Source organism: Synchytrium microbalum (genome assembly GCF_006535985.1).
Source record: "Synchytrium microbalum strain JEL517 chromosome Unknown SmJEL517_scf0009, whole genome shotgun sequence".
Taxonomy (NCBI): domain Eukaryota; kingdom Fungi; phylum Chytridiomycota; class Chytridiomycetes; order Synchytriales; family Synchytriaceae; genus Synchytrium; species Synchytrium microbalum.
This window is the reverse complement of record NW_022158358.1, coordinates 390,247-413,716: the sequence shown is the minus strand read 5'-3', so window position 1 is coordinate 413,716 and position 23,470 is coordinate 390,247. Positions and strand designations below refer to the sequence as shown.

Sequence of the window (23,470 nt, the reverse complement as noted above, 5' to 3'; positions counted from 1 at the left end):
GGAATGTATCGTTTTCAAACCGTGTTTTCCAGGAGATCCAGGCTCGACAGCTGTAGATATCACGTTCAAAATATGATATCTTTATTTACTCTTACTTGGCAGCGTTTTGTGTGATCTGATCCTTCGTCTTTTTTTTTGGCGTCGATACATCCAAACACGACATCTAGCGCAAGAAAGCCATGGTTCAGCAGGAAGTTTCCAACTTTGGACTCGGAACCAAGCTGGCCCATGTCGACAAGAAGGTTCGGGAGGCTGCTGTAACTGCACTAAAGACTTTTCTAAAGTCTCGAAAAACTGTTGGAAACATGGAATTGCTCAAGTTATGGAGAGCTCTCTTTTACTGTAAGCCATCCCTTATAACGTGCATACATCAAACGTGCCTGATGACCGCTACCTTCTTATGGATCGTGTGCTTTTCTCTCCAAATCTAACTCGTCTTTTTTTTCGCATCTGTAAACTAGGTTTTTGGCTCTCCGACAAGGCTCCAGTTCAACGACACTTGGCCGAACAACTTGCTTCCCTCATGCTGGATATGGAGCCGGAAATGGCTTGGAGATACTATGAAACCTTCTGGCTCACTATGCTAAACAGCTGGTCCAAAATTGATCTACTCAGGTAATAGACAAGAACCAAAAAAACGGGGATCAGAGAGCAGGCCAATAAGCTGAATCCGTCTTCATAGATTGGACAAGTTCTACTATCTATTACGTCAATTCCATATGACTGCATTCAAGTGGCTCTCACAACACGACTGGGACGATGATTCTGTCGATAAATTGTTGAGTGTCTTGGCGGATGGTCCATTACAGTAAGACATGATGTCCCTGATCCGTAATTATAGCCAACGATCGCTGACTGCCTTCTCTCCCACAGTCCAACCAACATGAAAGTTCAAGACTCTCTCCGATACCATACTTGTGAAGTGTTTTTGGAAGAGCTTGAGAAGGCTCTAGGTGGCCCAAAGGTGAACATTTGTCACATTATTCAAGGGGTTTTAGTCAATAGTTTGCCCCGTATCTCACACCAATACCACTCATGTTATTTCACAGTGCGAAGGAATCGACGCTGCCACGTTTTACAAACTAATTCATCCATTCATCACCCTCATGAGCAAAACTCGAAACCCGGTCATCTGTAAATATATACGTGATGGTATCATCGACCCAATATTGGCTAAAAGAACTCAGGACGACTGGTGCATTGACGCAAAATGCCAGTCCTCCATTCATACCAATTGCTCGCCCTTCAAACCACTAGAACTAGTACGAGTAATCTTCCAAGTAGCTGCTCATCCAGATGCTAGATCAGATAATCGAACAGTCATGTATGAACTCGTATCTCAAATGAAGGAGGAATTGGGCGTGGAAGACTTGCTTGATGATGTGGCAGGAGTGAATGGTCATCAAGATATCAATATGAATGGTAATGGTCATACTGAGAAGGTTCTAGAGCCACAAGTTAATGGACATGATATGGATGTTGATGTACCAGCTGTAAATGGTACTTCGACAACACCAACACCAGTCGTCAATGAACCAGCATCAAATGGTGCCAAGGCCGATGCTCTACCAAATGGCGTGAATCCTGTGAATGGTGTGAAGAAGTCCAAAAAGAAGCGTGCTAGGGACGATGCAGATGGTATGAAATGCCCTGTACCCCATTTTCTCACTCAGTAACTCATTCTTTTTTGTTGAACACACAGATGCATCCAACAAGAAAGCAAAGAAGAGGGAAGCAGTAGTTTTAGAGGAAGCGAAAGCTTTGCCACTATCTCCAGCTCCATCCGAGACCGTGGCACCTGTAGATATCCCAGCTGTCGTTGAAGAGAAGAAAAGCATCAACGACAAGAAAAAACCTGCCACTATCAATACTCAATTGCCAGCTATTGCCCCAATACCTGATAATCAAACATCTAATCCAACATCAGATGCTCCTAATAATCAACCACAACTAGATCCATTAAGTGCCACAACTGATTCAATGTCACCAAACACGAAAAAACATGTAACATGGAACAAATCTCAACAAGTAAGAATGTTTTTAAAAGCCAAACCTGTATCAGCCATTGCATCACCTGTCAGTACTGCAACTGGTCCTGCATCGAATAGTCCAGTAGTTAAAGGAGTCTTGAAAAAGACAACCTCAATGAGCCCTGTCGTGAGTAATATCGTCAGGAAGGACGGAGGAGCGGGAGCAGCCAATAAACACAAAAAGAATAAGAAGAAAAAGAACAAGACTGCTACATTGGCTAATGTTGTAAGTCTTGTTCCTAATGCAACGCAATAAGGTGTGTGGTTTCAGAACGGTGGAGTGAGGCATATCAGCAAATTCAGTCACATGTATAGAACAGTTTTTGTGCATCCTTAATAAATCAAACATAAGCTGAGGAACACAAGTCGTTGTCTAAGATATTTTCCTGTCCTGCCTTGTCTCACTGTTTTTCTCTTGTTCAAAGTGATGTAACAATATCAGGCAACGATTAGAGAAGTAATCGCTCCGATACCGTCTTGCGTGAGCATACTATGTGTATTCAAAAGGAAACCCACACATATAAATTGCACTTGATATACGTTTTCACGGAGACAATCCGTTAACAGCAGCAACACCTCTCAAGGAAGGAAGTGGTGGTCTATCAACATCCATTTTTGCGTTGGTGATGACTACTTTGGATGGGTGGATTGGAATTTAAATAGGGGGCACCTTTTAAAGAAGTAACAGTGTTAAGCGAGAGCACGATTACAAAAAAACCCACGTGACACTGCCGAATTGTGAAGACCTCACCATTGACCTTGTCCTTTGTATTCTTTTCAATGCGTAGGAAGTATTTTAAGCGGTACACTTGAATGACTGTGCCTTCACGACCTTTGGCTGTTCCTCTGACGATGGTAACTTCGTCGTCTTTGCGAATAGGTAATGAGCGAACCTAAATTAATTGATGGGGTGAGCAAAACCAGATGTTCTCTGCAATGCTTGTAGCCAAGCTGTGAGAAAACAACAGGAGGTTTTCATAATCATAATTCTACGATACTCGAGAACAGATATGACCACATGCAGTATCCCTCTAACAGTGGTTTCTGGCCCTCTGATTTCAGACAAAGATACATGGTAAAAAGTTGAACCACTCTCTTGTGTGTCAAATTTTGACTGTTCACAAACGACATGACCATACAGTTCTGATGTTATCGTTGACACCATCTCCTTGGAGATAGGTAGACATTAATCTTACCTAAAGTTTTGTTGATATGGAGAAGCTCCTTCAACTAGTAGAGGAGTGTCAGAGTGAGAAAAGGATCAGATCTATCCTCAGATTCATGATGGCAGGATAGTTTCAGATCTGTTAGGATGGCCAATTGGCCACCAACAATACGATTTTGATGATACCACATTGCTTGTTCATGCTCTGTGATATTCAGCGAAACGTACATGTTGCTTTTCCGTCCATTTCTTTGGCTGGCAGCTGACATGATTGTTTTTCTATTCATTGGAAATAGAGTTGAAGTGTGCCTTCTTTGGATTGCGGTAATGATACTAAAGATTGCGGCAGAGTGTTAGATGCATGGGTGGAAGGCTAATTTTTTATAGCAATTCTAAATCTTGACTGAGATCCCCTGGAGATTTCTTCATGTTTGATATCCTATGTTCAGATGGAACGTTGAAAGTAGTTAGACTCGCTCATCGTCCGAATGGCGTCGGTTGATCAAACTAGAAATGTGATGCCCGAATTCTTTTCGGATTCTCCACATAGAGGTGAACTTCGACCGCCCTCTCGCTCTAACGTGCTCTTCCTCACAATTTCTGCCAGTATCTTGACCTTTAAACAAGGCTCTACACCCTGCTCAACGACAACCGTCAACAACAATTGTTTACCACACCAACAAAGGTACCATTGCAACTATAAGTCCTTCTACTACCTTTCAGGTCGACAACTTGTTGCATGTTGCCCATCGCCTCCTACGAGACGTCCTCCAAAGAGACCGTCCTCCAAAGAGACCTCCCAGATTTTACACCGTTCATCCCAAACACAGCCCTTCCCGACTACTCATCTGACATCACCAATCAAATCTTGACGTCGTCAACCATGAGCATGAGTACTGCAAAAAGTGGCTCTTTTTGTTTGTAGGCATGCTATGTGTATTTTTAGGAGGAAACTATACAAGAAACACATTTCCTACTTATTCCTTCATGGCGACAGTACTCTTGGCAGCAGCAGCGACTCTGTCTTTGCGAGCTAGGAGTGCTCGTCTATCGTTATCCAACTTTGGTTTGGTGATGACTACATTGGATGGGTGGATTGGAATTTGAACAGGGGCACCTTTTATAGAAGTAAGAGTGTTGAGCGACAGCACGATTACAAAAACAATGAGCACAGCTGGATTGTGAAGAGCTCACCATTGACCTTGTCCCTTGTAATCTTTTCAACGTGGATGCAGTATTTTAAGCGGTACACTTGAATGACTTTGCCTTCACGACCTTTGGCTGTTCCTCTGACGATGGTAACTTCATCGTCTTTGCGAATAGGTAATGAGCGAACCTAAATTAATTGATGGGGTGAGCAAAACCAGATGTGCTCTGCAATGCTTGTAGCCAAGCTGTGAGAAAACAGCAGGAGCCTTTCATAATCATAATTTCACGACACTCGGGAACAGATGTAAAGACATGCAGTATCCCTCTAACTGGGGTTTCTTGCCCTGTGATTTCAGATAAACGTACATGGTACTTTTCCCTCAACTCCTTTGACAAGGCAGCTGACATGATCTTTCTTCGTTCATTGGAAGTAGCACTGAAGTGTGCCTTCCTTGACTTGCGTCGTGATGATGAGACTACAGACGCAGAGGAGAGTTAGATTCATTATTGATAGGAGAAGACAGCATTTCTTGCTGCATCAATTTTGATGGTGGACTGTTACCATTTGGAGAAGTCTTCATATTTGATTTCCTGTCTATTTATGTTGAAAGAAGTAGAAAGTTGTTAGATTTGATGGTGAATCAAATGTTGGTGATTTGACTTCAGATTTCTTCCATTCTTGAGCTCTGCGAATCACAGAAGAGAGATTTCATGTAAAGCTGACGCAGATGAGGCTTCAATTCCTCCCTCTGACTTAGAAGTCTCTCGTATTTGCAGCTAGCTTTCACAACCAACAGTTTCACACTTTAGACCAAAAGAAGAACAACCACAACGAGAGTGGGTTTGGAAGCAATATTTTGGGCAGCAACTACTTGATGATCGACAAATCGTCCTCTCTTTGCGCTTACCTTCTCACAAATAAATGGATGTATTGATGGATGGGAAGTCTCTGTTTGATTTTAGAAAAGCATGAATTGGCGACACTTGGGAATAATGAAAGCAAGGAAGGGCGAATAAGTAAAGCTGAACGGAATTGATTGAGTTGGTTTTTAATCGTAAACATTCGTCGTGATCCCTGTCTTCATCACCGAATCAAAGCAGGAAGTTAGTGAGTTGATAAATTCCAAGATGTCGAATAGGCGGTCGCTCTTGAATCAATATATAACTGTATTAATAAGAATGTTATACGCGTGATTGAAACCTTTCCACGCCCTCCTTTTCGTGTTTATATGATGTTGTATGTGTTGCTTGGTAAAGTGTTGGACAAGTCGAGGCATCGCATCCATCCATCTTAAACTTGAAAGACAGGTAAGACGAGAGAGAGGAAATATGATAAGAACATCGACAGTACGCTATGAATCCTGGTTGGGCCCAAGTCTCTGAATCGAAAACTGTTGAAACTGGGTCGAGTTATTGAATGTCGTTGCTTCCACATGCATCATGACACATGGGACACGCAGACGAGAGACATATTTGTTGAAATAACATCTTATTCGATGTCCACATATAAATTTACTCTGAAAGACTACGCATCAGACGAGAGAAACCATAAAAAGCTGCAACATTTGACGATTGAACACATCATCAGCATCAAGCTCATTTAGTAACGTAATCTTTCTCACTAGTTGTCAAGATGGCCGAAGCTCGTGCTAAGAAGGGTGCTTACTTTGACAAATTAAAGCAATTGCTTGAAGACTACCCAACTATATTCATCGTAAATGTTGACAATGTCGGATCAAACCAAATGCATCAGGTAAATCAGCATACAGGTCTATCCACGAATCAAAATCTATGGCAGTGTTGAAAATTCTGCAAGAGTGGCGATGCGTTGGTCTGGAACGAGTTTATGATCAGACAAAACACATTGCACCATCCAAGACATCCAGAATCTCTATAAACTACACCGTTTATTCTCAAATTCTCTAACTAAATTCTATGGAATATAGATTCGTATAAATTTGCGAGGAGAAGGTGTCGTCCTGATGGGTAAAAACACCATGGTACGAAGAGCTCTCAGGCTAGGAGCCGACGACAACCCAACATTCAACAAGTTGATGGAAGTCGTAAAAGGAAACGTAGGATTCGTATTCACAAAGGGTGAATTGAAATCTACTCGAGACAAAATCCTATCCAACAGAGTGCGTGCTCCTGCCAAAGCAGGTGCCGTAGCTCCAGTAGAGGTCGTCATCCCAGCTGGTAATACAGGAATGGAACCCGGTAAAACATCCTTCTTCCAAGCTCTAGGTATCCCTACAAAGATTGCTCGTGGTACTATTGAAATCGTAAACGATGTACCAATCATCAAGGCCGGTAACAAGGTCGGAGCCTCAGAAGCTACATTGCTCAATATGCTCAACATCTCTCCTTTCACTTACGGAATGAGTATTACATCTGTATATGATATGGGTACCGTCTTCCCACCGTCTGTATTGGATATTGACCCAGCACAATTCATCGAAAACATGAGCACTGGTGCAAAGATTTTGGCTTCCATCTCTATGGCTTTGGGCTTGATCAACAAGGCTTCTCTACCAGTTATCGAAAAGAATGCTGTATCATTCTTCAAACAGGGTGCCAGAAAAGTCGCTGCCTTGTCATTCGCTCTCAACATCCCAACAAAGGCTTCAATCCCACATATGCTTGTCCACGGTTACAAGAACGTGGTCGGTGTATCTCTCGTGTCAGACTACAAGATCAAAGCTGCCGAGAAGGTAATCCATCTGCCACCGTTTTTTTGTCGATACAGCAACACATTCATAACAATCATCAATCACACTCTAGTTTGCTTCAGCTGCCGTCGCTGTCGCTGCTGCCCCAGCGGCTGCTGCTCCTGCCAAGAAGGAAGAAGCCAAAAAGGAAGCTCCAAAGAAGGAAGAACCGAAAGAAGAAGAGGAAGACGAAGATGGTGGATTCGGTGGTACGTTGTTTGCTTTGTTGAAAGTCGTTCGATTACATTGTAACGCGTATCGTATTTTCTATAGGTCTCTTCGATTAAACGTGTTCTCTATAAACGCACCCTTTCTATAAATAAACTTCTTCCCATTTGCAGAATAGCTATTAACCGAGTATCTAGCGTATTACATGCCTGTTGAACAAAGCAGAAACCTGGACTCAAACCCTTGAGACTCACTATGCGATGGCAGTGTATTTTTGTACAGATGATATATACTGGTGCGGTCTCTATGAAGCTGCGTGTTCTACTTTCTCTGCCAATTCAGCTTCGAGTGATTTTGTAGCTTGTTCAAGTTGGAGAACTCGAGCAATCATCTCCGAGTATCGTGCTTCCCATGCTTGTAATTGATGTCCCGTCTTGGTCTATTTGAGAGGAAGATGACGAGAGTGAGTGAGCAAAAGGGAGATTAACACAGGTTCTGGATAGGGATTTCTGGCTTACTTGATCTACTTTACGTTGTCTATTCAGTTCCGTGGTTGATTCTTTTAATTGTTGGATTTCTGCCTCTACGCCAGCTATAGCACTCTCCATCTAGTCGCAGAAACAAGGTTTAGAAACTTGCATCGCAGCTGACTCGAATCAATCTGTCAAGGCCAAACAAGCTAAAAAAATCAGCGAACGTACCTCAAAATTATGGTACTTCCATCCATTCTGACCAAACCGATTCACCAATTCCAGATTCAATATACGGTCTCGTTGATGCTCTAGTTGCGAATGAGCATTATCAACGGCCGTCTTCCATTGTGCAGAAGTCACCTCTTCGTCGTCAGCAGAAAAAGGAGGCTCGAGTCGAAACCGAGACTTGTCGATGCCGCCTTCTGGAAGCTCGTTACGTGATATACGAGTCAATTCAGATTGTGGGAAGAGTGTGGTGGTTGTTAATATAGATGATTTGGCTGGTAGTGGTGGTCGTGCTTGTTTTGATGCTTCTTGAGCAATGAGTCGAGCGACGAGGGCTTTTGTATCTAGTAGTAGGGTATAATTGAGAACGGATGCTGATAATCGACGTTGCAAATACAGCACTCATTCGTAGCTGGCCTGTTTATACCTTCTGAAGCATATTCCCTAATTTGAACAAAATGTCATCAGTTATGTGCAGATTACGACCTATAACGGGCAAGTGACAAGATCTTACTTGTCGTAATATGGTAAAGCATCGATGCGTACGTCTGCCATCTTGTCCCTGTATGAGAATATCCGGGTTCTAGTGCTATTCACTGATTCAGCAAAATTAAGAAAGGTAACTACAGCAGCCAAGTTAAACATACATCGCAGTAGTACTATTTCACGAGTATGGATATCGGCTTTGTTTGCTAGAGGCGTGTCTTGCTCATGAATACCCTCAAAGGTGTCTGATAATAACAAACAAACTGCTTTCTTCGCTCAACGTTTGTTACTGGGGACTGGGAACATCATAGAAGGTTAGATCTGGGAGTTTTCGATATGTCCACTGGCGTCTTTGCTCGTATTTCTTGTTTGACGGCCTTGCTACAAACGTGAGCGAACTCTTCAACTTGCACTCCACAAAAGTCCTTTGACAACTTGACAACTTAGAAGCAGACATTTACAAGCAGTAGGTGAGCTGGGACCCATATACCTTCATTCTAAGGCTAATGTCGAGCATATTCCAAATCTGGTTGAATCCTATTGGATTCTCCGCAGTCAACCACTTGCGGCAATGGAATTAAAACATTTTCTGACTTGATTATCTCGTACAATTGTATAGTAAAGGACTAGCCAGAACCATGTAAGCGTCCTTGGATTGCTCAGAACAAGGCAGGTACGTCTCTCTTGTCTTGCTTGATAGTCGGAATCTTGAACGTACATTTCAACATTTGGGTCATTTGGCAACTGGAGTTTCTCAGTTGCGGCGTGTCTAGTTTGATGTGGAGAGGAGCCGTGTAACAAATGTTGATCATCTTGCACAACACCTCCGTCTCTTTAGGCATAGCTCTCGTAATCTTCAGCCTTAAATCTCAAATGGTCACTTTCTGTTTTCGGCCTCTTTTCACGTTTGACAATAAAGAAACGCAGAACAGAGATCAACCCATTCACTACGTAAATTTTCCACCAGCAGTCAATGATTACTTCATATGTTTTTAATGTTGCCAGCATTTTTGGTGATGCTGTCAGTCGCAAGCCCGAAAGCTCGTGATTGACATGAGTAAACGCAGAGCGGAAAACAAGACGTGTCGTTATCTGGTGAGTATCGTGGATGATGCTCAACAAAATACCTCAAAGTCAATGGTCGCTTAGAGGGTGTCGGCCTTGTTTCACGTTTGACACTGAAGAAACGCAAAAACGGAGGACCTTAATCACTCGATCTATCAACCCCAAACGCAAATGGACGCTTTGTGGTTTTTGTCCTCTTCTTACGTTTGAAAATAGATAAATGCAGAAAAAGAGGTCAATTCATTCACTACACTCACGATATTCATCACATTCACCTACAATCAATCACATTCATCACACTCAACCCACCTTTCTGTTTTCGGCCTCTATCACGTTTGACAAGAAAGCAGAAAAGCCGTCAACTCATTCATCATCATCACTTGATTCATTAGAGTCACAAAATTTGAACCAAATGGTCTCGTCGTGTTTCTGCCTCTTTTCACGTTTGACAAGAAAGAAACGCATATATAAAGGAGGTCAACTCATTCAGTACGTGGTGAATGAGCCGTGAAGAGTCAATGATTGCCTAAACCTCTTGATGGTCCTGAGGGAAGATAGAGCAAGAGCATGTTGTATGAAAAGAATAGATGATGAATCTAAAGTACATGTACCTTTTGCTGCCGAGAATGGGTGTTTTTTTTCACTGCCAGCACAAGCCAAAACTTGATTTTTAAATTCTGGAATGATTTTATATTGAGTTTGATCCCTCCATCCTTCTTCACCTCACGAGCATAACGCAATCTCATTTACGACCAGCCTTACAAGTAACCCTCGGCAAGCCAACTCGATATACGAGATGCTCTTATTGACGTCTCTTTCTGATTCGAAAATAGTCAAGGGACGTCATTTCTTCAGGAAACGATGATTTGGATGGCTTTGCAACAGCAGAGTCTAGAGACGCGAAAATAGCCACAGCTTGAACTGATCAAATTGTTTGCTGCTGAAGGAGTGGATGATTTTACCGCAAACATTATTGATGATTCAATCTCGATTACTGCAAACCAAAAAAAGGAAGAAGGTTGAGTGTCAGGTCATCATCATCACTTGGTCCATATTACACAATAGATGGAATAGAGAGCTACGATTCAGAACTTGATAGCCTTACCACTTGGCGGACTAACGCCTTACCACTTGAACTCAATCCAGACCCGAAAGAACCACATTCACATAATCAGATCATATGCAAATAGCCTAATCTGACATGGTCATATACGTTGGGGCTTTCAAAACCGCACACCGAGGGCTAACTAAGAATTAAATTCACTTTATAGAAAACTAAAACTACGAAATTGAATCCTACTAAAGGGCCTACTACTATCAAACCAATGGCAAAACCACAAAACAGTCTGGAAGTCAATTTTAAAGCAATTCTTTTCTGTTTTGGAGAGATTGTTAGAACCAAGAACCAAGGTCATCGAGATGTCCAGAGTTTGTGCAATATCCTCACCTTTCCTTGCATCACTACATTGAACAATCACCACTCTGAGGTACTGCCGGCAAAACGTTCCAATTGGTTTGGATGGGCCCCGGATTGAAGGTGGTTGTGGCGATGGCACATTGGCAGCCGCAAGCTGGAGCGGCACCGCACCTGGCAACAAAACCAGACATGCAATTGGCATAGTTGTTATAGCAGACACCGCCTTGGTTAATACATTGGCAGCTGTTGGCCATGACTAGAGACATGGAGGCTAGGATCCAACCCAAGGCGAGGATTACTCTGTGTGTGTACATCTGTAAGCCAATTAGATTAAGTATGCCAAAGAAGAAGGTAAAGATGTGGAAAGCCTTCTAAACAGTCTTCTTGTTCGTTTGTTGTCTCAGCAGTCTAGAATTGATGGTAGATAACGTGCCCATTATGTGACACAAGTGACTGATGCAAATGTTACTACTAGATAACGTGCCTATTATGTAACACAAGTGACTCGTTTGTCGGTGACTACTTTTAGCCCTTGTCCTGTCTTTTGAACGACAGGTGGAATTCAAAGTTTAGTTTTTCACACCTCATCACAAATTTAGACATGCTTGATTCAAACTTCGGATAGCATACACAACACAGCTCACGAGACTACCTTAGCCATACAAAACACGGCTCAAGAGACTACCGTTGCCTTCATCAATCCCATTTTGCCGTCATTGTAATAGAGAAATGCTTGCTGAATTTGCTCTCTTGTCTTCATCACGAATGGTCCATATCTGACGACAGTTTCGTCCCATGGTTGTCCACCAAGTAGAAAAAACGATAGAGGTTCGGAAGCTGAGTCTATATTATATACGACAACAGAGCTCTCATTCTCGGCAGCTCTTTATCTTCTCGAGAGAATTGGACTAGATCGGCTTCGTTAGCAAAAGTTCCTTCAGAGTCCTTTGGATCACCACCGAAATGTCCCTCTACGGAATGAGATTGTTAAGGCGGATTCCACGTTGCTAAGGTTGCAAGGACTCATACCACCAGAAGCAATATAACACATGACGTTAAAGTTGTTTTTGAGAACACGTGGCATATTGTAGCTGGATGATGCACCCTATATTCAGCCAATATTAGTTCATGTGCACAGATCCAAGATGATAAACAGGACTTACCGCTTGAAAGTTAACATGAACGTTACACGGTTGGAGTATCTGTGACAACAATGCCTTCCAAATCATAGACATTCTCAGCAATCACATTAGCCCATACACCATCTTTTTCATATTTCGGTATTTTAGACGATTGAATTCCTGGTAGAAGGGTGGCAAGAACTAATATAAAACACGTTTAAGTACAACTTTCGACCAGATTGGAAGGGCTAGAGTGAAGCCCATAACTTTTGTTCTGCCTTCAGATTAATCCATATTTGAAGCCTTGGTGTAACCACAATCACAACATACAGCACTTACATAGAATGTAGCGTTCAGTTTATGAAGAAGGTTAGAGGAGTAGTCAATTTATGTATGCCAATATTAAGCTTAGCGGATTCTCAGGCCTTCCTTGCACAGTTTTGTCTCGATGTGAATGTGTCAGACAAAACCTCGACGTTGAGAGCGTGACTGTTTGAGAGGACTCGTAAGAGAGTGCAGACCAGAACTGAGAGAGACAGGGAGGCTTTCGAGAACGCATGAGCAATGATGAATGATCTCATTGACGTGTAGTCTCTAATTTTTGATATTCTAGGCCCAAGGCACCAAATTCAAACACGACACACATTCATGAGAGTGTCATAACTCACTCCACAACCATGTCGTTACGTTTCAAAAGGAATTGCTTAGGACGGAGAATAGAATGATGATTTCATCAAGTTTATTCTGTACGTTCTGCAGCAAAAGAGTTCTGTGTTATCGAATGTTCCCACAGACTAATTGTGATCAGACTGCAATAGGATCAACAGCATCTTAACGCCATTATGAGCCGACTTCAAGGCTGATTAGAGAGCCAGAGGCGTTTTGTGGGGGTTTAAAACTTAACCTCTGAAACGATACTCAAACTTTCAGCCAAACAAATAGTGCGAGGAATGCACAATTCATAGACGTGGCGAGCCTAGCGCGTATCTAGACGGAAACTGTGCCAAGCGTTGAAACGCTGGGTTTGGTGTTTTTCATGAGCAATTACACCTTCTAGCGACATGTTCCGTGGCAAAGAAGCACTTGAAAAGTCTAGAGCAAGCACTCCGAAAGTTATTGGAGCGGCGCAATTCCTTGGCCCAACCATGAAAACACGAAGCTTTGCGAAACACTTCAAATGTCTGTGATTCGTACAATTCCACAAGCTTTTTCTTGATATAGAGCACTCTAAAAATGAAAATGCAATTAGTATCCATGCAAATAACGTCAATCGGTGTGTCTTGTTATGGACTCGCCGTCATTTTCTGCAAGAAAAATGCGTCGTCAACTTGATGACATCGAACTAACGTGGTATTACCTTGTAATCTGACATTTGCGGGCGAAATTTCACGTGTGTATATGCGGTTTTGATCAATGCATTACAATAATTATTGTTTGTATGTTGTTTTGTGTACAAATGGAGCCTCCTTGTTCAATCCTCAATTTTCCTCTTCTTCTTCTTTGCGTTACGTTCCATTTCAGCCTCTATTCTCGCTTCTCGTTCATCTTCCATTCGAGCGATTCTTGCACTATGTCCAACAAAAACATGGTTACGTGATGCGTACTAACGCTCAACAAAGTTCCGATCAGAGGCATACCTTCTTGCTTCTTCTCGTCGCATATCACTAGCACTAGCTTCCATATCATCATCGTCGTCCTCGTCGTCATAGAGATATGGCCTGTTCATGAATACAGAGTTATGTCAAGATCAAGCTTTTGGCATTTCTAGGAGACATCCAACACAAGCGTTACCTCTTTCCACCTCGAAACAAGGATTGAATTACAGAAGACACATTGTTTTGTATATATTCTGGATCATCTGTATTCACAGGTGGTCGCCGTGGTGTTGTTGCGGGTCTAGGTGGATGTATTGTAGATCCTTTAATAGTGCTACGAGGCAAGGGCACTTTTGCCGATAATCTAGCAGCCTCTGAGGCTCGAACTTTGTTGACTTTTTCAGACACTCGAGCATCTGAATACTTGACTCCTTCAGATGCTCGAGATGACAATGACGAGGACTTGTTGACTGCTTCAGACGTCATGGTAACTGGAGCAGATGGATCTGCCATTCTCTGGAATATGGATAATGATGAACCGTCTCGTGATGCAGGTATAGATGCCTTGGTTGACTTGGCACTACCATTTGGTCTGTCCAGTGAATCTCTACTACTCTTATTATTACTTGAAGATTCTTCGCTCGTAGTTTTCACTTTTTTATGAGCTGGAATATCGTATGATGACGGTTTTGCAGACCTTTCGTCACGTTTCTTGTCATTCGAATCATTATGTTCGATCCTTTTAAGAGTCTTGGTGTTTTGCGTCGAGCTAGCATTACTCGAGACAGAACCCGATCTATATGTTGCTGTGGATGGTAATGGTGGTGTTGGTCTACCCAACGATGATATAGGTGGAGTTGGAGTTGCTGCGATGCGATGGTTACTACTCGTAGTGCTAGACTTTGAGCTAACTTGATCATGTCGAACCTTCTGAGACAGTTGTGGTATACTTTTGCTTGTCGAAGTCTTTGGTATTGGTTTGCCTTTAGTTGCTGTTGTAATAGGGGTTGATTGTGGTGGACTTGATGTGGTTGGTTCATCAGCGTCCGGATACTCCATCTTTCCTGAAGCGATCTTCATGAGCTCACGATACGATAATGCTTTCTTGCGTATATTAGAAGGAGGAGATGTTGCGGGTTTGGATGCATCAGCGCCTTGAGTTGACTTTGACGGTTTCGACGTTGTATTATTAGTTCTTCCAGACGATCCATTAGACGAGACAGCAGGAGAACCTATATACAGCAGAATGCAAAAGTAAGACGACAAGTTCTATAGCTTTCTGACGAGAGTATTTGATAACGAGAAGTGGACCAATAAGCAAGTTTGATGTCCAATCACCTCCAGGAAGCGATACACGGGGTGGAGCAGTAGTATTTGACTTTATGGCGGTGGCGACTGCAGATCCGGAAGCTTGAGCATCAGGCTTCTTGAGTAAAGCTTCCATTTTCTCCTTGAATTTCGAAACCTTTGAAGGCATGCTTGTGGAAGAATGAGACATGTTCGACCAACGAAATTATAGGTCGCGACTGTGGAAGCTACGAGCAAGACGTCCTCTCTTGTCGTAATAGACAAATCATGGCAGAAATTGGGATTTTGCAAAACTTGGAAAACGTGAGCGTTCATACAGTAGATTCAAGAACTGATTTCCGCGATTTTCACGTCTCAATGTCCACTATGAATACTTTTGAGCAATCAAATCTATAGAATTGGAGCGCACGCTTATTGTGTTGGTATGTATCACGTTGTTTTCTTTCGAACTTTCAAACACAAAACCTCGACAAAGAATCTGAAAGGATCAGGATGAAGCTCGACGCCAGGCTACTGCGATACATGTCGCAAGAAGAATTCAGAGTTCTCACTGCTGTAAGTGCTCGTTGAATTGAACTAGTAGCAAAGTGCTTAACATTTTTTTTTTGCTTTTTACAGACTGAAATGGGAAGCAGGAATCATGAAGTGGTCCCTACTTCACTCATTGCCTCTATTGCTGGACTCAGAACTGGTGGAGCCCACAAAGCTATTTCGGAACTGGCAAAGAACAACCTCATTGCCAAAGTTCAAAACACAAAATGTACAAGCAAGCCAAAGGAGCCTGCAACTGAAGACTAACAGTTCGTTTAAACTAGATGACGGATATCGATTGACTTATGGAGGATATGACTATTTGGCTCTAAAATCCTTGTCTAAACGAGGAACTGTGTATTCTGTCGGCAACCAAATAGGTGTAGGAAAAGAATCAGGTACCATCACCAAGATCTATTCGATTCGCCGGTCAGGAGCTCACCAATTCAACCTGTCTAGATATTTACATTGTCGCCGATGAGGAAGGGAATCAGAGAGTCCTCAAGCTGCATAGGTAATCAGAATCATAAACGGGAGGTTTTTTGGCCTTTGCGTCTCTCTAAAGCTGCCTTTCAATTTTTTCAGGCTCGGTCGAATATCGTTTCGCAGTGTCAAGTCGAAACGTGACTACCTCAAAAATCGCAAAACTACATCATGGTTGTATCTTGCTCGTTTGGCTGCTGCCAAAGAGTTCACTTTTATGAAGGTAAGAGTGAGTGGAATCCTATACAGAAATTGTTTACTTATCCCTCTTTCAACTATTCAGGTGCTGCATGAGCATGGATTTCCAGTCCCTCAACCAATTGATTGTAATCGACATTGTATTGTTATGAGTTTGATTGATGCTGTACCGTTGTAAGTTACACAGCGAAAAAATGCAGCCTCAGCTTTTTATGATAACGTCCTCTGACGCTTCCACGCGTTAGATATCAAGTAAAGGAGATTGGAGATGCTGGCAAGCTGTATTCGACACTAATGGATTTGATTGTTCGATTGGCTCGTTACGGTCTCATACACGGAGATTTTAACGAGTTCAATCTCTTGATTGCCTCGAATGGAGACCCAATAATTATTGATTTCCCACAAATGGTGTCTACATCGCATCGAAATGCTGAAATGTGAGCGTCTCATGAAATTCTAAGTTTTTTTTGCCTGACTGATCTGATTCTTTGTAATCATTTGCAGGTATTTCAATCGCGACGTTGAATGTATAAGGACATTCTTCAAGAGACGGTTCCACTACGAATCTGTCTTGTTTCCTAAATTGTCGGTTGATGCTGCTACCAAAGAAATGCAGCTTGATGTTGTAGTTGCTGCTAGTGGATTTACTAGAAAGGAGCAAGAATTACTAGAGCAGGTAAGAATTCGAAGAGCCAAATAATGTGATGCTTCCCGTATAGACACACTCGTCACCGTAGGCTCAAGAACTGCAGGATGTTGAAAGTCAACAAGGATCCGGTGAAGAGGATTCTGAAAGTCAGGTTGAAGAAGGTAGTGGATCCGAGGAAGAGGCTGTGATAGGGGAAGGAGAAACTGCCGAGCCTTCTCTGAAGAGTGTAACGGACTCTGAAGATGAAGGTGATGCGCAGGAGGAGAATCCAGAGTCAGTGGTGGTAGAAGGCCACGAAGAGCTCACGCCTTCTGAGAGTATAGAGCCGCACACGACTGCTCGCTCTCATACTACTACCGCCCCAGCCCGTAACGTCTTTAGTTCCTCACGGGCTAAAGTTCAAGTCAAGGGCAATAGGAATAAGGGCCGTAATAAGAATAAGACGAAAGTTACCAACGCAGATTTTTAGAAGCTGTAACGTCTGTTTGATTTGTAAATGTACATAAACAATCTCTTGCTTTGACGTTTACCTTGCATGGAGCGTGGAGAGTGGAAGCGAATCGGAAGCAAAAAAAATGCAGGGTGTCCCAGCATCCCAGCATGCGTTGCTCGTCACCAAGAATTTGTTCAATTATAGCAATATGGGTGATCGATACGACGAAGACAAGGAGAGGCGGCAGGATCCTCGAGATCATGATGAAGAGCGACGTCCATGGAGAGACTACTACTCAGAAGATCGTCATTCTCAACAGCAGCAACGACGAAGCTCACCATCGAGGAGAGACGATTCAAGAGACCAACACAATGAATCTCGTCCAAGATATAATGGAAGCCATTCAGCAGCAGTGAATTTCGAACAGTGAGCTCTTTATTTGATTCAAGCCGGTTATAAGTTACATGCGTTTTACACCAACATTAAACACTTTTTGAATTTGTTACAGACGACGACAACAACGCATGGACAACACATTCAGTATATGGCCTGCATCGCCACCACCTCCAAAAAGAAGATCTCCTTCTCCGCAGCAAGATAGTGATGATTCAGATGTCAAGAGAAAATCAAAAGCTTCACGAAAGCGAGATGATTCTGATGCGTCTGGTATGTTTCAACTAGAGCGCTAGGAATATGCTGCGATTGGATTCCAAGTGAACATTTATATTGACTGTCGATTTACCAAAATTTAGATGACGAACGAAAGTCCAAAAAGAAGAAATCCAAAAAACACAAACACAAAAAGTCTTCGAAGAAGCGTAGCAGAGCTGATTCTGCTGGATCGGAAGAAGATGTAGAAGACAAGAAGAAAAAGAAGCAAAACAAGAAGAGGAGGCGATCTGAAGAAGACGACAAGGACTCGGACGATGATGATTCAGATCAAGAAGATGTACCATTCAAATCAGAATCTGGATCTGCTGACGAGACAGTCAAGGATTATTGGGCGGTGAAGAAAGGTTAGTCTAGTTTGGACGGTTTGCTCTGAATCGCATGAAGCTAAAGAAAACCTGTAAGGATTCTTTAGTACAACAAGACGACGATATTATGGTTGGACCAGCACCACTTCCATCCATGGATGATGGCAGTCTCAACCCTTCGTATGGCGGTCAACTCATGCCCGGAGAAGGATCAGCTATGGCTGCATATATTGCAGCAGGAAAACGTATACCACGTCGTGGTGAAATTGGTCTCAATTCAGGTGAAATTGAAAACTATGAAAAGGCTGGATTTGTCATGAGTGGATCTAGGCATCGTCGTATGAATGCTGTACGTGTGAGGAAGGAGAATCAAGTCATCAGGTGAATATGCTTCTGTTTCTCGAAGTTTTTTGTTTCCACCTCTTTTCTCACAGTTCCATTTCCTATTTAGTGCTGAAGAAAAGAGAGCTCTCATGTCATTCAACCAAGAGGAGAAGGCGAAGAGAGAGGCCAAGATTATTGCAGATTTCAAGGAAATGGTGTCTGACAAGATACGTAAAGTTCAAGGTCCTGGTGCCAATCCTGATATGTAAATAGCCACAAATAAAGCATAATTATGTAAGTGTCGAAGTTGAAGTTTATATTGGGAGCAAGCACGGCAATTTGTTTTATACAGTTGAAGGATACAACATCTATGGAAGCGAAGCGATATTGATTAGAAACTCAATTCTTTCAAGCACATACACAAGATTCAACGGCATACCACTCGAGCACTAGCACCAAAAGCCTTTGGTGGCAAGTTGCTTCTGAATTTGGCCTTGACAATTCCCGAGTTTCCATGCGGCCTCATAACACGGCCCCAAATACATCGAATCTTGGATCCATTGATGATTTTTTTGGCGCGGTATACAAATACGACTCGCTTTCCTAGATAAAAGGCTGAATCTTGGGCAGTATTCACACCTTCCAGTTGGAGGAGTGATGTATGTTCTGTACTGTTCCTTTTTGCCCTCTTGTGACCCATTATGCGGGCTTTGGCGTATAGTCTGGAGGGAGAATGATATTTAGTATTGGTACTTGGGATGTTACAGGTTGAGATTTCGAGAAATGTTCATGTTGTCAAAAAGTTGAAGGTCAAGACATCGCATCCATCCATTCATATTTGATAAGCGAACAAGGGCGAGGAGCATTCAGAGATGATGCATTGGCAGCATACCTGTGAGGAGTTCCCATCTTTGCTCTTTAAACAACCTCGTTGACGAAAAGCTGTCTAATGTGTTTGTGCAAGGATGTTATACACGTTCACTTTCAACACACAACGATCTTGACAAACCGACGAAATGGAACGCAGGGGGAGAGGAAGCGAACACAGAGGACTTGTTTGTTGAATTTTGGGTGTCATATAGACGCTTCCAAAGTGACTGGTTTTTGTAAAACGCCAAATATCGTAATTGAAACTTTTAGCAATGCTGAACCCACTCTTGATCGAGATGTTTCCACTTTCAAATTCTTCAAATGTAGTATGAGACTCAAAATCCTCTGCATCTTTCACTGTTCCAATCCTCAGATTCTGAGATCTACTGATTTGCGTCGTTCCTCCATGTTACGCACATTCATGACATCCTTCGCAACTTTCAATACTTCGAGTTTCAGATACTCAAATCTATTTATTTACGTCGTTCTTCTAACGTCTTACTTATCAGAAACGCGATATCAAGCGACTGCTCATAATTCAACCTTGGATCACAAAATGTTGCGTAATTCGTCGCTAGATCTGCCTCCAATACATCCATAGATCCACCAACACACTCAGTCACAGCCTCATCTCCTGTGAGTTCTAAGTGTACACCACCGAGATGAGATCCATTTTGTTTGTGGATTACAAAGGCCTTTGATAGTTCCTGATCACGAAAAAAAGCCATGGTTAACCGTTTTATAGCGTGCTTAATACAAAGACCAGATTACTCACTCCTTGTATTTTGTGAAAGTGTCGAGTCTTGAACTTTCCAGACTGCTCTGTGTTTCCATGCATCGGGTCACAGCACCAGACGACCTGATGTTTGGTTTGCTTCACAGCTTCAATATGCAATGGCAAGTAATCACTAATTTTATCAACACCATATCGTGTTATGAGTGTGATTTTGCCTGTGGGGGAATATTTCGTTACCTAACTTGCAGAAGCATTGTCGTTACTATACTGCGCCTGGACCTTTCTCGAAATTCGAATCCAGTATATCAAGCAGTTCGACAAGCTCATGTGGTTTCATAGATGGTCCAACTTTGACACCGATTGGATTGTGTATGCCTCTGAAATACTCAACATGCGCACCAGTCAGTTGTCGTGTTCTGTCACCAATCCAGAGAAAATCTAATGGAATGCACATGCACCCAAAAAGGAGGTTTTCATGGCTGCATCACAAATTCAAGAATAAACAACGACAAAACTTACGCGCTCCAACATTATAATGTTGTTGGTTATATTCTCGAGTGAGAACTGACTCATAATCCAGCATAAGGCCTTCATGTGACGTAAAAAAGTCCACTGGATGAATAGAACACAATTCAGAACTACCTAAGACGGGCACTTTAAACAAAATGCTTGTATCTGACCTGTTTTAGATTCTGCAGATTCCGTTCCAATCGTTTTCATAAAGTGCAACGAATCGTTCATGTGATCCACCTATAAACACGAAGGGACATGAGCAATTTGTCCGACCGAGCCCCAAAAAAGACAAATCTCTATCTTGGGGTGCTCACGACTTTAGAATACTCCTTCTTAAGATGCTCATTCTTGACAAACCCCAGATTAAACGACTGCTGATGATTTAAATCAGCAAATCCATTCACGCATAAGGCTCGGATATAGTTTGTTGTAGCGGCAGAGTGGAAATAGGCTTGTAAAAGTCTTTCTGGATCTGGATTGCGTTCGTCTAGATCCACTCCATTCACGTTATCACCTCTCCATGCGATGTGTTCCTTTCCATTAACGATTTCAGTTGGTTTCGATCTTGGTTTTGCGTATTGACCTGCGATACGTCCTGTGGGTTTGTCTTCGTGTTGGTATTCGGATACTTGACCAATGGCAATAACGTGGAGTTCAACGTACCAATTCGGACGACAGGAGTTCGACCTCCCCAGACCAGAATCAGAGACATTTGTAACAAGACACTGAGCGAAAAACGCCAACGCAGGTATCAAATAGAGGCACTTTAGCTACCAAAAACCACACCACACACACATACCGCAACTTCCTCTCAATGATATTCGAGTCACAATAAGCAAACAATTCAGCACAGTCACCTCCTTGAAGCAAGAAGCGTTTCCCATCACTGACTTCAGCCAACAAGTTTCGAAGTCGACCAATTTCTTCGCGAACCACGATAGGTGGGAGATGGGAGATCTGATCAAGCACCTTCTCTACTCGTGGAGCATCAGATGCTTGATATAGAACGTCTTGGTGGACGTCTTTTGATTTCCAAGATGTCGGAGTCCAATGTGTTGATGGAATCTCCATGTGCGTGTTCTAGGTGACGAAAGCAACGATTTGAATAGTTCTGGTGTTCATAAGTTGATTGCGATGAGACTTGGGTGGTTGTAAGATGTTGAAACGATCAAAAACCAAAAATGCCATGTCAAACTCGCTCGATGACAACTTTTGCCAAGTTTGGAAAGAGATCTGCTCAATTTCACTTACCTTTGCGTGAAAAGATCTCGCTCGGTATCTGAATCGTCACGTCAATATCGACTCTGTTCGCTTAGCACGCTTCCAAAAGTTTTGGTGATGATTCACTTGAAATCGCTACTTTCAGGCGATTCACAACATCATTCGAAATCAAGCTCAAAAGTCTTATTTGTTTAAAGTTTATGACAAATGTGGGAGTATTTATACAAGAGGTCAAAAATGTTCCTACTTCTTCATGGTTGGTAAGTCCAATACCATAGAAGGATCAACAAAACGTTCGTATCCGTCATCATCTTCAAACTTCAAAACGTATGAGCCAGCAAACGAGCTGCCATCCCTGTTCTGTTGTTTGGTGAAATGAAGAATGTTGGTATCAGTTTGTCATGGCAGAAAAAGCCTCGAATGTGATAGACGCTCTTACTCGTGAGGGAGGTATCATGACTGATGCAGAGTAAAAACACGAGGTACCAGGATACAATGCCAAAACTTGTTGACCCAGTTGGAATTCCGGCTTTTTCGAAACGTCTTTTGGGATTGGTATGAAGCGTTTTGGGTGGAAGTAGTAGTGCCTGTTTGAAAAATTGAGAAACCGGTAAGTAATGAGGAAAACAAACCAAGACGATTATGCTCCCTATACTTTTTCACTTCAGTGTCCTCATCAGCCTCCACATCTTCAATTTCCCACCTAACGTGATTGTGTCAGATCGTGTGTTTGTTGCAACGCAGTACATGTAATAACGTACTTGTTCTTTTCAGTGTCCCATTTTATCAGCTCTGCTAAAATCCAAGAATCATGGCCTTGAGGTTTAACAGCGACCTATTCAGCCAAAAAAAGATTGTTAAGAGAGGAGGCGTTATCATCTTTTGGCGAAGAAATGCAGTGAACTCACCTTGTCACCAGGATTCAGTCCTCCAACAGGAACAGCATTTGGTGTGGAGGCTTCACTAGATAGTATTGATTATGTGAGATTGGGGACCTTCAAAGTTCTGTAACAAATACCGCCCCAAACTTACGACTTTGCCTTTTTCTGCACTGGACCACCAGATTTGCCTTTAATATCGTCGACTTTGCGCTTCAGTTTCTTTGAATCGCCTATTTAAAAGTAGATGTGAGGATGTAGAGACCAGAAGACACGGCGGTCGAGGGTACGCATACTTGTTTCAGAGGCTTCTCGCAAAGACACCAGGGCAGCTAATTGATCTACCAATTCTTGCGATTTTCTAAATGAAATTGACCGAGTGGTATATGCAATTAGCACATGTGATTCGACATGTTGAAGTATGGGATGATTACTTTTTTTCCAATACAGCCTGATCTTCGGCCTCCTTGTACAACTCTAGGAGCTTTGTAGCATTCTTTGAATTGAGAGTCTCTGTATACGAGGGTAGTTAGTACACATTGATGTGATGGTCGCTACGAGACAATGCGTACCCAATTCTCTCGAGGTGAGTTTCTGGTGGGCCTTGTTGATTTTAATGATGGTCTGGTCTGATACTAGCCGGAGAGAATCGAGAGCATACAGGTTTTTGCATATCTCAATCCACAGTTCAGATTCTTCGGGCATCTTGTAAATGTAGATCAACAGAAACTGGGAGACAGTCAGAGT

General features: G+C 42.5%; 9 protein-coding genes across 9 annotated transcripts; 4 read left to right on the top strand and 5 right to left on the bottom strand.

Annotated features, from left to right (window-relative positions):
- Positions 1-179: 179 nt before the first annotated feature.
- On the top strand, positions 180-2,286 carry SmJEL517_g02330 (uncharacterized protein; the record flags this gene model as incomplete). The annotated part of the gene is made up of 6 exons (XM_031168258.1): positions 180-342; positions 462-615; positions 683-808; positions 874-964; positions 1,050-1,638; positions 1,703-2,286. 6 exons carry the CDS (start codon positions 180-182, stop codon positions 2,284-2,286), a joined length of 1,707 nt encoding a protein of 568 aa, XP_031025830.1.
- A 288-nt stretch (positions 2,287-2,574) lies between these two features.
- On the bottom strand, positions 2,575-3,217 carry SmJEL517_g02329 (uncharacterized protein; the record flags this gene model as incomplete). Its single annotated transcript, XM_031168257.1, has 3 exons — positions 2,575-2,663; positions 2,782-2,923; positions 3,170-3,217. The coding sequence occupies 3 exons, from the start codon at positions 3,215-3,217 to the stop codon at positions 2,575-2,577; spliced, it is 279 nt and encodes a 92-aa protein (XP_031025744.1).
- A 955-nt stretch (positions 3,218-4,172) lies between these two features.
- SmJEL517_g02328 (uncharacterized protein) lies at positions 4,173-4,925 on the bottom strand (the record flags this gene model as incomplete). Its single annotated transcript, XM_031168256.1, has 4 exons — positions 4,173-4,312; positions 4,390-4,531; positions 4,711-4,820; positions 4,907-4,925. 4 exons carry the CDS (start codon positions 4,923-4,925, stop codon positions 4,173-4,175), a joined length of 411 nt encoding a protein of 136 aa, XP_031025743.1.
- Positions 4,926-5,977: 1,052 nt separating this feature from the next.
- Positions 5,978-7,339, top strand: SmJEL517_g02327 (uncharacterized protein; the record flags this gene model as incomplete). The annotated part of the gene is made up of 4 exons (XM_031168255.1): positions 5,978-6,097; positions 6,291-7,055; positions 7,126-7,261; positions 7,326-7,339. 4 exons carry the CDS (start codon positions 5,978-5,980, stop codon positions 7,337-7,339), a joined length of 1,035 nt encoding a protein of 344 aa, XP_031025752.1.
- Positions 7,340-15,402: 8,063 nt separating this feature from the next.
- SmJEL517_g02326 (uncharacterized protein) lies at positions 15,403-17,240 on the top strand (the record flags this gene model as incomplete). The annotated part of the gene is made up of 9 exons (XM_031168254.1): positions 15,403-15,465; positions 15,529-15,670; positions 15,726-15,839; positions 15,901-15,955; positions 16,027-16,147; positions 16,208-16,296; positions 16,368-16,559; positions 16,627-16,798; positions 16,860-17,240. The coding sequence occupies 9 exons, from the start codon at positions 15,403-15,405 to the stop codon at positions 17,238-17,240; spliced, it is 1,329 nt and encodes a 442-aa protein (XP_031025751.1).
- Positions 17,241-17,346: 106 nt separating this feature from the next.
- SmJEL517_g02325 (uncharacterized protein) lies at positions 17,347-18,774 on the top strand (the record flags this gene model as incomplete). The annotated part of the gene is made up of 5 exons (XM_031168253.1): positions 17,347-17,630; positions 17,713-17,870; positions 17,957-18,220; positions 18,289-18,562; positions 18,633-18,774. The coding sequence occupies 5 exons, from the start codon at positions 17,347-17,349 to the stop codon at positions 18,772-18,774; spliced, it is 1,122 nt and encodes a 373-aa protein (XP_031025750.1).
- Positions 18,775-18,849: 75 nt separating this feature from the next.
- On the bottom strand, positions 18,850-19,414 carry SmJEL517_g02324 (uncharacterized protein; the record flags this gene model as incomplete). The annotated part of the gene is made up of 3 exons (XM_031168252.1): positions 18,850-18,873; positions 18,945-19,227; positions 19,398-19,414. 3 exons carry the CDS (start codon positions 19,412-19,414, stop codon positions 18,850-18,852), a joined length of 324 nt encoding a protein of 107 aa, XP_031025749.1.
- A 434-nt stretch (positions 19,415-19,848) lies between these two features.
- SmJEL517_g02323 (3-deoxy-7-phosphoheptulonate synthase) lies at positions 19,849-21,695 on the bottom strand (the record flags this gene model as incomplete). The annotated part of the gene is made up of 8 exons (XM_031168251.1): positions 19,849-20,082; positions 20,151-20,326; positions 20,391-20,549; positions 20,631-20,723; positions 20,792-20,861; positions 20,939-21,219; positions 21,288-21,349; positions 21,424-21,695. The coding sequence occupies 8 exons, from the start codon at positions 21,693-21,695 to the stop codon at positions 19,849-19,851; spliced, it is 1,347 nt and encodes a 448-aa protein (XP_031025748.1).
- Positions 21,696-22,088: 393 nt separating this feature from the next.
- On the bottom strand, positions 22,089-23,428 carry SmJEL517_g02322 (uncharacterized protein; the record flags this gene model as incomplete). The annotated part of the gene is made up of 9 exons (XM_031168250.1): positions 22,089-22,205; positions 22,285-22,432; positions 22,501-22,548; positions 22,607-22,680; positions 22,754-22,808; positions 22,878-22,956; positions 23,020-23,084; positions 23,158-23,236; positions 23,296-23,428. The coding sequence occupies 9 exons, from the start codon at positions 23,426-23,428 to the stop codon at positions 22,089-22,091; spliced, it is 798 nt and encodes a 265-aa protein (XP_031025747.1).
- Positions 23,429-23,470: the final 42 nt, after the last annotated feature.